Genomic DNA, 11,015 nt, shown 5'->3' with positions numbered 1-11,015 from the left:
GAATGATACTGCCTCTCATGACTGTCAGTTTGTTAAATGAGTGCTAAAGAGATAAAGGCTGCTCCATTTTCTTCTTCACCATTACCAGGACTCAGGAAGGCAGTCCTGGAAGTACGAGGACAATAAACACCACTTAGGAGCAGCTCCAAGAACTCTTTGTGCCCTCCGACCAGGAATTCCAAAGTTCCCTGGCACCTATTGCACATTAGCAGCTCCTTAGTGGCTGCTAATGGCACCAAACATGGCTGACAATTCACTCTCAGTAGGACGATGGGGCCAGGATTACAGTACCCTGAGGTCTGTCTTTGCCACCAAGGCGTTAGAAATGGCAGGCTGGCCTTTGAATAGTTGCTGAGGTGGCCGGAGAACCAGCAGGAGCACTGAGTTTGGGGCAATTCTTATGAGTTTGGGCTCTTTTCCAAATGTTTTATGGGGTGGTTGGTTTCCAGTAGCACATATGATGCAGACATGGTTAGCGCTGCAGAGGAGAACAGCCTCTGGTGTCTCATATCTTCACATGCAGCTGAAAGTAATTAGTACAAAGCAGGAATCCTCAGGCCCCCAGGAAGAACCCAGAAAGAAGACAGCCAGATAGAGAGACTCCAAGTAATTCTGCCCTTGGGCTGGTCCACAGTAGTCCAACTGCTTCTACATTTTATGTAGGCAAAAATTCTCCATTTTCTGTGGAAACTCTCACCAGTGCATTGAGAACACTGAAGGCATCAGAGTTAACTAAACCAAAATGTTCCATTGCAAATATTGCCACGGGGTATCTAGGAATTGTATTTCAGATGCCTGATGCTCCTATTTCCTTCCTCAGGCCAGTTCTCTGAGAGGCTCTCTGCCTGATGCAGGACATCCCTTTACTAGAGAGATCATAGGGCTGGAAGGGACTTCATGAGGTCATCTAGTCCAACCCCACCTGCTCAAGGCAAGACCATCACTGTCTAAGCCATCCCAGCCAAGTGTTTGTCTAACCTGCTTTTAAAAGTTTCCAAGGATGGAGACTCCAAAACTTCTCTAGGTAGCCTGTTCCAATAATCAGAAGGTTCCTCCTAAATTTCACCTGTCATTGCTCCTAGTCCTGTCCCCTACCAACAAAGAAAAAAGCCCATCTCCATCCTCTCCATAAATCACCCTTTAGGTATTTGAAGACTGTTATTAAATCCCCGCTCAGTCTTCTCTTCTCTACGCTAAATACAGACAGAGGTGCATCGTGGGAAATGCACTCTGGCCTACAGAGAAGGACAATTAGTTACCTGACATACAATGCCCACGAGGCCCCAAAGCACAGTTCTGAATCACCGTATTTCAGTTTCACCAAGAAGTCATATTTTTCGGGGGGGAAGGAAGGCAGCGGACACCACACGCTCCAAAACAAGGCAAACCCAATTGTTTTCTAATCAGCTATTAGAGTTCCCATCCTTCCTCCCAGGCCTGCTCTGAAGCATCCTGCCTCAGTAGTACTTACTGGCATGCACTCAGTGTCACTAAGGCAACTATCACGCATCATTTCCAGGATTCGGACATGCAAAGTGGGAGCAAGTGGTACGGCTTTGCTTCCAAGCAGTGCCCCTTGGGGCAGCAGAGAGGGCAATGTTGACATGTTCAGAATCAAGACTACTGTGATGCCCAGGACCCAGAATGGGCCCCAATGCAAATGCAACAAGCCTTGCTAGGGCAGATCACAATTTAAGACCAGCTTGATAATGTTTGCTCCCAAATTTTATAAACACAATTCCTTTTTGAACACCCAGCTGTACTGTAAGAATGCTGTGCAACCCTGCTTCAAGAACTCAATGCTGCTTTGATCTCACAGGAGACTGCAGGGATTGCAGCAAGCTCAGCCTGAAAATGGGAACTGGCTTCAGCTTCCTGCTTCTGCTGAAAATGTCTTAGATTAGTATCAGTGGCCCGAGATGCTGCTTCAGGGAAAACAGGAATAGAATTAGCTGCTTGCCCTATGCCCTGATGTGCAGGCAGGGGTATGACTGGCTGAGCAGAGCCAGAGGAAATTAGTGAAGTAGTAGTTTCTGCTGCATTTTGGAGACGCAGTGGTGACCAGGATGTGCTAAGCTGCCGCCACATCATGTGGGCCCTGTCATGGAACTCAGGCGCTGCTAGACAGCTCATAATCCACAGTGACCATGGGAATGTGACCCTGCGACTTTGTGCTCCAGCTTGTTTGATTTTTTTGAAGTTGTTTTAGGTCACTTTATTAATAATACCCACTTAGGAGGTTGAATAAACAGCCCCATCACGGAGCCTGGAGTGCAACTCCAACCACCCATCTGATCGGCTTGACAGGGCCTGGTGCCAGAAGATACAGACGTCAGCAAGCATCTAAACTGCAGCTGTGCTGCCACCTCCCCCCTGCCTACGGCAGGCACTTCACTGCGTGGGGGGCTGTCAACAATTCCTAAACATGCTATTTGTTGATGAAAGGTTACAGATCCACACGCCTGGTTATCTACAGCCTCCAAACAAGTTTAGTCCAGGTGGCAGAAAATAAACTGTCCACACCAGTCCCTGCCCACCCCAAGCCCAGGCACACCTACCAGTCAGCTGCCATGCCACCATAAGGGCCTCTTAATTGCACCTGCCCCTTCAGTTTGAATTCTTCACCTTCTAGTCTGAACAGTTACGTTCAGCTGGACCAGAGCTGGTTGCATTCACACACTGGTACCTATTCACATGCTGGGTAGAAAAACACAGGGTTCCTTTGCATAAAAGTCCCATGGAAACACTGGAGATCACTGCTGGTTCAAACTCTTTATTCCATTCTTCTCAATCACTGAGCTAAGCACTCTGCTAAGCCCTGTGGGGCTCTGAAGCAGATGACAGTATCATTCAGCCTTTCCAGTCCTGGTATGCAGAAACACTGGCCAGCCCGTTCATTTGCATTAGCAAATATCCCAGGTACTGACACTAAAGCATTAAAAAGCACAAGTATGTCCTTGTCCCCAACCTTAGCATTAGAAGGAACAGGGTAGAGATCTAGATCAGCCCCAGTTCTAGGATTGACAGCACTCAACCCTCCTGGAAACAAGCTCACAAGTCACTGGCAAATCAAAACACCATCGAAAAGATTGAGAGACTGAGCAGTCACAGCTCCTGGGCCACAGAACAGCCTGTAGATGGTTAGAGCTCTGGCAATAGCACAGATCTCAAAAGAACTAAGTGACAGAGCCAGAGAGGAGAAAAAGGCCAAAACAACTCAGTGTAGTGGATAATACCCAGGCAACTCCCATCTCATCAGATCCATTAAAGACTAGTTCCCATTCTTTCTCCAGCCAAGAGAGCTCTACCCACCTTACAGCTCTCTTCCATCTTGACCCCACAGGTGAAGCACAGTCTAAAGTCTATAAAGGGTGGAGGCATGAGGAAAAGGGGGCTATCATTGATAACATAAGCTGAGAAGTGGGCGAATTAAATTGTGGGCAGCCAAAAGAGCTCCCAGAAGCAAGTAAGGTAGAACTAGTTCCAAACTGAAACCCTTGCACTTCATTTCCTAACCTCAGCATAGCACCCCAGGCATTCCCACAAAGCGTTTATCACAGTGGTCCCAGCTACAGTAACCAGGAGTTCAATGCTGTTAAAAGGGTGTTTGTGAACACGCTAAAAGAAGGAACTTTGCTGTCCAATTATGTCAGGCATCAACTGTTAACCCTTTCCCTGCTCTTGCATAAGGAGGCAGCCACAAGCTTTGACTGCAAATTCACTCAGCCACCAGTTCTTGTGCTGCCAGTAGTCCCTGCCGCCTACACTGGCATCAGCATATGGCAAACCTCATTACTTTCCAAGTAACAAGGCCCTGTGATCCCACAGCAGAAGCAACCCTATAGGGAGCTGGGAGAAAAGAAGGCCGTAACATTACCTGCTACTTCCACAATGTGGTGCCTCGCAATGTCATAGTACGGATCATCCCACTTCAGGTGAGTGACGGACTCAGGCGAACCTCCGGAGTCCTCTGCACAAAACACAGGAAACTGGCAATTAGCATGAACTCAGAAAGGGACCTGAAGCAAGTTGTGGGGAAAGGGCAGGAAAAGAGGAAGGTAGCATAGTGACACAACAGAGGATACTGCACTAGCCTGGCCTCCCTGGATCCCTGCTTCAGAAATGCAGATCCGGCTACAGGACAAGTGAGCATTGGCCAATCTGGGCTTTGAACAATAGCTCTGCACATCCCAAACCTCAGAGCATATAATGGCGTCTAGTCATCTACTCGCCGTCACGCCAAGCCATGGGCAGCCAGGTCTGGGGGTCATCCAGGGCAGGAGAAGCAGCCAAGATCTGAGGGGAGTGTGCAGAGTCCGAGTTCAGGGAAACCAAAAGCTAGGAGATCTGTTCGGGGAACCAAGTCAAAGACCCAGAGGATTTGGCAGAGCATGAGGTTATGGGGCTAGGTCAGGTTTCCAGCAAATCAAACCACGGTCAGGCCAGGAAGCCAAAGGTCAGGCCAAACTTGGGGTTCATGGGCAAGCCATGTCAGGTATTCAGAGAATCTATCAAAGAGCCAGTAGCAGCACAAGCCAAAGGATGTGGCAGCCTAGGTACAAGGTTGAGCCTTGTTACCTGGACACTTCCTCTTCTGGGTGAAGAGTTTATATCAGAAGGGGCAAAGGGGCAGTTGACCCTAGCTGGCCACTCTAGTGGCAAGAAGTGGGTGTGTGGCTAGGCCCAGATGGAGGGTTCTGGCCATCTGAATCTGCCCCAGTCTGCTACTGAGGAGGTGACAGAGGAGGATGAGTGACCATTTGAGACAGGCCAAGACCCCAGGTTCAAGGCCACAGCCTGACATCTGCTTCTACTCAGGACTCTCAGAAGCACAAAAATTCACCCAACACTTATAAAAGAGAAGGAGCCAAGGCACCATCACAGTTGCTCATTGCACAAAAGAACATAGCAAAGCAGCCTCTGCACATACCCCAGGTGCCTGCCTTCACCTTTAGGCTGACTCAGCCAGGCACTGCAAAAATAGCATAGGACTCCCACTTCTCTACTTCCCAGTGGGCCAAATTATGGCCTGTTCTCTGTTGCTGTGGGCTACAATACAAGATGTGCCAGTGACTTGGTACAGACATGGGATACCTCTTGGTCTCCAACCCATCTCCATACTCAAGTATCTACTGGCACAAGCAAGACACCCACCTGACCTGGGAAAAACAGGCACTTCATCAGCTGGCCAGGTCCTATCGTCTATGGAGGCCAGCTTGAGCTGACTGAGGGACTGGTTGGTGTCCTCCAGCGTCTGGTCCTCCTGCAGCTCTGAGAGTGGGTCTGTGGCCATGGCCCCCAACCTTCAGCTGCTTGCTTGAACAGCCTAAGAGAAGACTGCAAAGACACCTAGGTCAGACACACACAGATGACATGGTTTCCCTGCAACAGCTTATACAGAATCTTTCCCCCTCTTCCCTTTGATTTGCCCAGATACTCCCTTTCCTTCCCCCAAGTCCAACACCCTTAATCCCTACCCAGAAATCTTCCCTTCCCTCCCACACAGCCCAGTCAGAAACCCCTTCTCCTTAAAGCCATGGACGCCTGACCCTGCAGACCCTTCCCTTCCACCTCCTTGTGGAAGGGGATAGGAGCTCCAACTAACCTTTTCACGGAGCCCCTGCCTTGACTCTTCTTCTATAGCACTTGGACTGAAGTGGAGTGATACCAAGATGCAAGGGAAGGGGACAGGATACGCCAGCCCCTGCCTGACACTCCCTGTACCAGCCATTAACCTTCCTCCCCCCAGTGGAGCTGGTAGGAGGCCCAGCTGCTTGCACAGCAGGGCATAGATCTGGAAGCTTTCCAGAGAATCATGCCCCCTGCTCTGGCAGGGAGGAAGGGCAGGGCACAGCTCTCAGAGCAACCCACAAGTGCACTTCAGTGCTGTGAAATCAGAATCCAGATGGGAGCTGCTAGAAGCTTCTCCAGTGAGGTTTCACTAGCTGGACTAAAATGTAGAGACAGACCGGCATCTTCCTCCCTCCTCCTGTTCTGTCTAGCACCACACACAGGAAGACCTCTCTCCCCACCACAAATAGGGCAGCAGGCAGGGAGGGACCCAAGCACAGCACGGCACCTGGCATGTCTGAGAATTCATTGCTGCTGCAGCTCCCACCTGGGGCAGGATGTGGGTGCAACCCCCCAAACTGAGCCCAGGAAGGCACCATTGCTTAGGGGAGACTTAAATGCTCCACTGATCACCTGATGATTACCATGGGGCCAATGGACTCAGTGGCTGCAGCCAAAGAGCAGATCTGGACTGTTGAGAAGGGCTAATGTTAGCAGCACAAGGGGGATGGGAACTCAGATGCTAAAGGCTGCTTCCCAAAGAGAAGTATAAGGGCATGGACACACATCGCACCCCCACCCCCACACCTACTCTGGTGTATAGCCAGAACTCTACTGTCCCTCCCCCACTTTTGTTTGTAGTGTAAACCAGTCAGCTTCCTTGCTTTGCTTTTTCAATAAAAGCTATTTTCTGACAGCCAGCTGCATCCTCACTCCCTACCTCAGCCACAGCCCTTCATAAAGTTCTTCTGCCCCCTGGGAAACAAGAAGTGTGGGTTCAAACATGCCCCTCCCCTGCCATCAGGCAAACGCTACAGACTTCAGTCATGTGCAGGCTATTGAAGTTTACTGATCTCATGCTTAGGAGAGAAGACAAAGCAGAAAAGTGAAAATGCCCCCAGCCACAGGTCAGCCACCCCCTGGAACCTCTAAACCATGTGGCAAGCACCCCTTCCCCCAACTCACCCACCACAAAGCATGCTGAACTGGGTGTTCACTTCCGCCTCCCCCAGTGTCAGAGCCAAAGCACTTCACATAACTGTGAACCTGTTTCCAGTTGGTAACATTTTGGAATAATTCAACTGTTACATGTGTCCACAACCTAAGAAGCCAGGGCTAACAATGACGCAAGTCAACAAATAAGGTGGGAGGCTGCAGCACTCCTTAAACTCTCCTTTTTTAAGGAGGTGCTGCTGAGAAGAACTCATATTCAGCCCTCCAGCGACAGATAAGGATCTAGGTGCAGCCTCTTGTTTGTAAGTACTCAGGAGAGGATTGTAGGGGGTACAAAACAGCAGCAGGGTGCACGCGCTTGCCTGACAACCAACAGAGGAAACTGAGGTTACTCTACACTGTGGGGGGAATTCCCTCAAGGGGGGGGAAGGACCCATGGGGCTCTCTGACAGACCAAAGATAACAACAACCAATGACTAGGACATGGGTAACAAGGCTGACAGCAATCAGGGTGAGCCAGCTGATTCTAGGGTCTGGTCCACATGCTCATGATCACACCAAAAGTAGGGGATGAAAAAGGTGGGGGCTGGGCAGGGAGGATAGGCGAGCATCAGTTGATGCTCTGAGGGTTTGTCCCCATGCTCTGAAGCATCAAGGGTTAAAGGCTCTGACACTCCCCCGTCTCCTCCTCAGCAGACTGAGACAGTCCAACTCTCCCTTGGCTCCCAGATGGCTGGGAGCTACTGCATGGCAAGTCAGATTCCCACCATCAGAGCAAGCAAGACATATATGGGCAGAGGATCTTCACAGCAGACCAGAAAATATGCAGGGTCTGATGGAGCTGCAGCCTGTCAGAGACCAGAGCAAAACTATTTCCTGTCCCCTTCCAAGAACAGGAGGAGTTGCCTGACCTCCCCCTGGTCTCGGTGGCGACAGGGAGCGAGACCTGGTGCTCCTCTGGCTCATGAGTTAACGCTGGAACCATGCAGCAGCCACTGCCAAATGACAACCAGCTCCACGCTCCTAGCAACAACAGAATCAATTTCTATGGCAACCTCAGCCAGCATTTGCTGTGACTCAGTCTGTTTAAAGTATCCCCAGCTGCAGTATAGTTTGAAGTTCTGATGTGAAGACTGATAAACCTGGGACACTGTACACAACTGTCAGCAGCTGGTTCCAAGCAAGCTCTAAATGCTGAGGATCCTCAACTCACACCATCTCCTGAGGATGGAGGGAGCTAGTCCTAAATGCTGCCATCCCCTCTGCCCAGCAACAGGCCTTTGAATTGAATCCTCCATGTCTGACTCGCCTTCCTGTTCACCATTAACTTGCAAACCAGGGTCCTGAAGAGCTTAGGGAGGAAGTTTTAAGTCTACCAAGCACAGCACAGAAACATGCTGGGGTCCCTCAGCCCTCACCATGGACAGAACCAGAACTTGGTTCCAGGAACACCTCATGTGGGCACAGACCCAAGTCACTGGGTTCGTGACCAGCATCAAGGAGATTCTGTACAAGTGGCACCATTATGGCCCAGGGCAAAAAGCTCTAGGGCAGGCAACCCCCAGCACAGGTGCCCTTGTGGCACACAATGGCATTTTGCTTGGCATGCGCACCTTGGGGCAGACAGCAGGGAAGGGGCCAGGGCTACACTGCCATCCATTGTAGGGTGTTGGCATACACTTGGCATGCCAACACCCTACAAGTCAACGTTGTGGGTGCTTTTGGCACTGTGCCCGAAAAAATGTTGCCAACCCCTGCTCTAGGGTCCTTGCAGACCTGCAGTAGAAGAGGGTCAGCATGCCCTGTACAAGTGCTGGTTGAACTCCCCAGCCATTCACTGCTCCTGACATGCTGGCAGTTTCCCTTTTGTGCCTGATTCTTTAGGCTTGGCATGACTGAGAAGCCATAGGTGCAGGGCCCTGGAGGGCAACGGATTCAATCCCGCCTAAAGCCTGAAGCAGCCAGAACCAAGGACAGGGTCCCTCAGAACAGTGCCTCCCCCTTGAGGGAGCTGTTTTGTTGTTGTCTGGCATGAATAGCCACCTGCCCTGTTACTTCTCCACCAGTTTCTCAGCTGTCCCTGCTTTCCCCTTCTCATTCACCTCCCATGAGTATCGCATACCTATAAGTAAAACTCCACAAAATAAAATGCCCATCCAGATCTGTGAACCCTTGACTCACATTTAAAGATGCTGGAAGATGAGCAACAAAACCACAGAAGCCCTTTCTCCATCCTTCCCCAACTATGCTCCTACTAGCCAGCAATCAAAAGACCTAACACAGGTCACCATTCTGAGGTCCTCGCTTTATTTCTTTGTCTTCACACATGTACACAACTCCTCCAAGTTATGTTTCACCTACACACATTTATTTTGTTTTACACATAAAAGAAGGTCCCTACCTTTTTGCTGTGGGCTCAAGGGACACCATTTTTTTTTTATGAACATGCATATAAAAGCTTTAATTAGCTTCAGTGGCAGCACCACCCTTCCAATCAACACATCAGCTGTAATGTCACCAAAGCCTGAGCCCAGGCCCAGACAGACACACCTTGTGATGTGCATTGAAACCAGTCCTCACAGACTCTGCCAGAACAACTCCTGACCAACCACCCCCATTAAGCTTGAGGGCTCTAAACACCTTCTCTGACAGCACCAGCCCAGGTATCGCTCTGCAACAAGACATGCTTCAGAGAGTCACAAGCCAACCCCCCTCTTCCAGGTCAGCAGTGAGCCCAGTAACACAATATGAATATGCTGTAGCTTGCTGCAACCTTTTGGTTCTCCGATGTCATGGTAACTGCTGAGTCCAATGCAATTCCTTTGTCAGGTCTTCACTGTTTTCATGAAAACCCCACACCACGCCCATAGTAAACATTCCCAACAGCACAGCACCAGGACAAAAGCAGGAGAGCAGAGCTCAGTTTCCTCCTCCCCAGGCTCTAGCATGGGCTACCCAGGCTGCCTGCCCACAAGGGGTTCTGCTGAACTTCAGAGGAAACTGAGACATGCAACGGCCCTGAAGAGGTGCTGCACCTTCCTGCCATCCAGTTCCCCCATCCCAGGTTGCCTTCACAGAGCCCCTTCTTAGCTCAGCCTCATGGGCGAACCTGGAGATCCTGATGTAAATTCAGAATTCAAGAAGCGACTGGATATTTCTATAGTCAGTAAGATTATTCAGAGCTCTAACAGTTAACACATTAACAAATACATGCTCTCATGCTGAGGTCATGGTGACACCTCAAGTGAAGCAAGACAGAGATTATCCCCATCTCCCTCCTGTGTTATCCTTGTCCTCCCCCTAGCCTCATGCATCTGCTCCTGCCAAGTGTCAGAGACAGGATCCTGGACTACATGGATCTCAGGTCTGATCCAATGTGGCAACTCTCATCTCCCAAACTCAGGTCTAAGAAAAGCACCGGAAAGCCACCCATTTCAACAGAGATGCCCTATCGAATGCCACAGCTGCATCACAACCTTCTCTTTCAAATCCCACTAATGAGGCAAGAGGCATGGGTTTCTCAGGGCGACCTCTTTTACTGGCCCGCCCACATAGATGGGAAAGCATCAGACAAGCTTTCCAATGCAAGACCTTCAAGACATGAGGAATAGTGCAGAGGTGAAACCTGGGACACTTCATGCAGAGGAAATAGTTTCCTTTCAGGGTCCCCTGCTGCCCCCACCCCAAGCCCTTCAATCCATCTTGCCTCCCAAGGGCTCCCTGGAAGTCTGCAAAGCCCTCTGAACAAGACAAACGGGCCCTGCTGAAGCCACCAGTTTCCCTGGTCTCCCGGCAAAAGGGTCTTTGTGTAAGAGAGCACCAGCAAACTGCTCTCGCTGGGAGAGGAGTAAGACCCTGGGGCAGGCTACCCAGGGAGGTGGTAGGCTCCATCCTTGGAGATGTTTAAGACCCGGGTAGACAAAGCTCTGGCTGGGATGATCTAGTCGGGGCTGGCACTGCTCTGAGCAGGGGTTGGACTAGACGGGCCCGTCCACCCTCGCTTCCCAGGGCTCTGCGATTCCAACCCCCGCCCGCGCCCCGCTGATTTTTCGCGCTTCTCCTGCCCCGGCCCGGCCCGCGCCCTCTCGCCTCTACAGCCCCATGTCCCGGGGCGTCACCGTGCTGCCCGGGAGGCGACCCCGAGGCGGCCCCGCTCGGAGCGCCCCCCGCTCTCCCCTACCTTCCCCGCAGCTTCCCGCCGGCGCGCAGCGGGCCCGAGTTCACAACGAGGCTGAGCCGCAGCCCCGCCCCCGCCCCACCCTCCCAAACCT

At 51.1% G+C, this 11,015-nt stretch overlaps 2 protein-coding genes across 4 annotated transcripts in view; one reads left to right on the top strand and one right to left on the bottom strand.

Annotated features, from left to right (window-relative positions):
* Positions 1–11,013, bottom strand: part of ARHGAP1 (Rho GTPase activating protein 1) — a 28,683-nt gene extending 17,670 nt beyond the window's left edge. The window contains exons 1-3 of one of the 3 annotated variants that reach the window (XM_006026911.3): positions 10,925–11,013; positions 5,155–5,337; positions 3,878–3,970 (exon numbers count right to left, since the gene is read on the bottom strand). In XM_006026911.3, coding sequence (XP_006026973.1) covers positions 3,878–3,970; positions 5,155–5,293 — 232 coding nt within the window. In that variant the 5' untranslated portion in view covers positions 5,294–5,337; positions 10,925–11,013. The other 2 variants (XM_025207957.1, XM_014521447.2) reach the window with 2 other exon arrangements.
* The window catches only part of ZNF408 (zinc finger protein 408), a 9,413-nt gene continuing 5,625 nt past the window's right edge, over positions 7,228–11,015 (top strand). The window contains exon 1 of the mRNA XM_025207938.1: positions 7,228–7,255. Coding sequence (XP_025063723.1) covers positions 7,228–7,255 — 28 coding nt within the window. The remainder of the gene's footprint in view (positions 7,256–11,015) is intronic.

The sequence above is a fragment of the Alligator sinensis genome, unplaced genomic scaffold (assembly GCF_000455745.1).
Source record: "Alligator sinensis unplaced genomic scaffold, ASM45574v1 scaffold592_1, whole genome shotgun sequence".
NCBI lineage: Eukaryota > Metazoa > Chordata > Crocodylia > Alligatoridae > Alligator > Alligator sinensis.
Note: the sequence above shows the minus strand (reverse complement) of the source record. Positions and strands in the feature narration are given on the sequence as shown.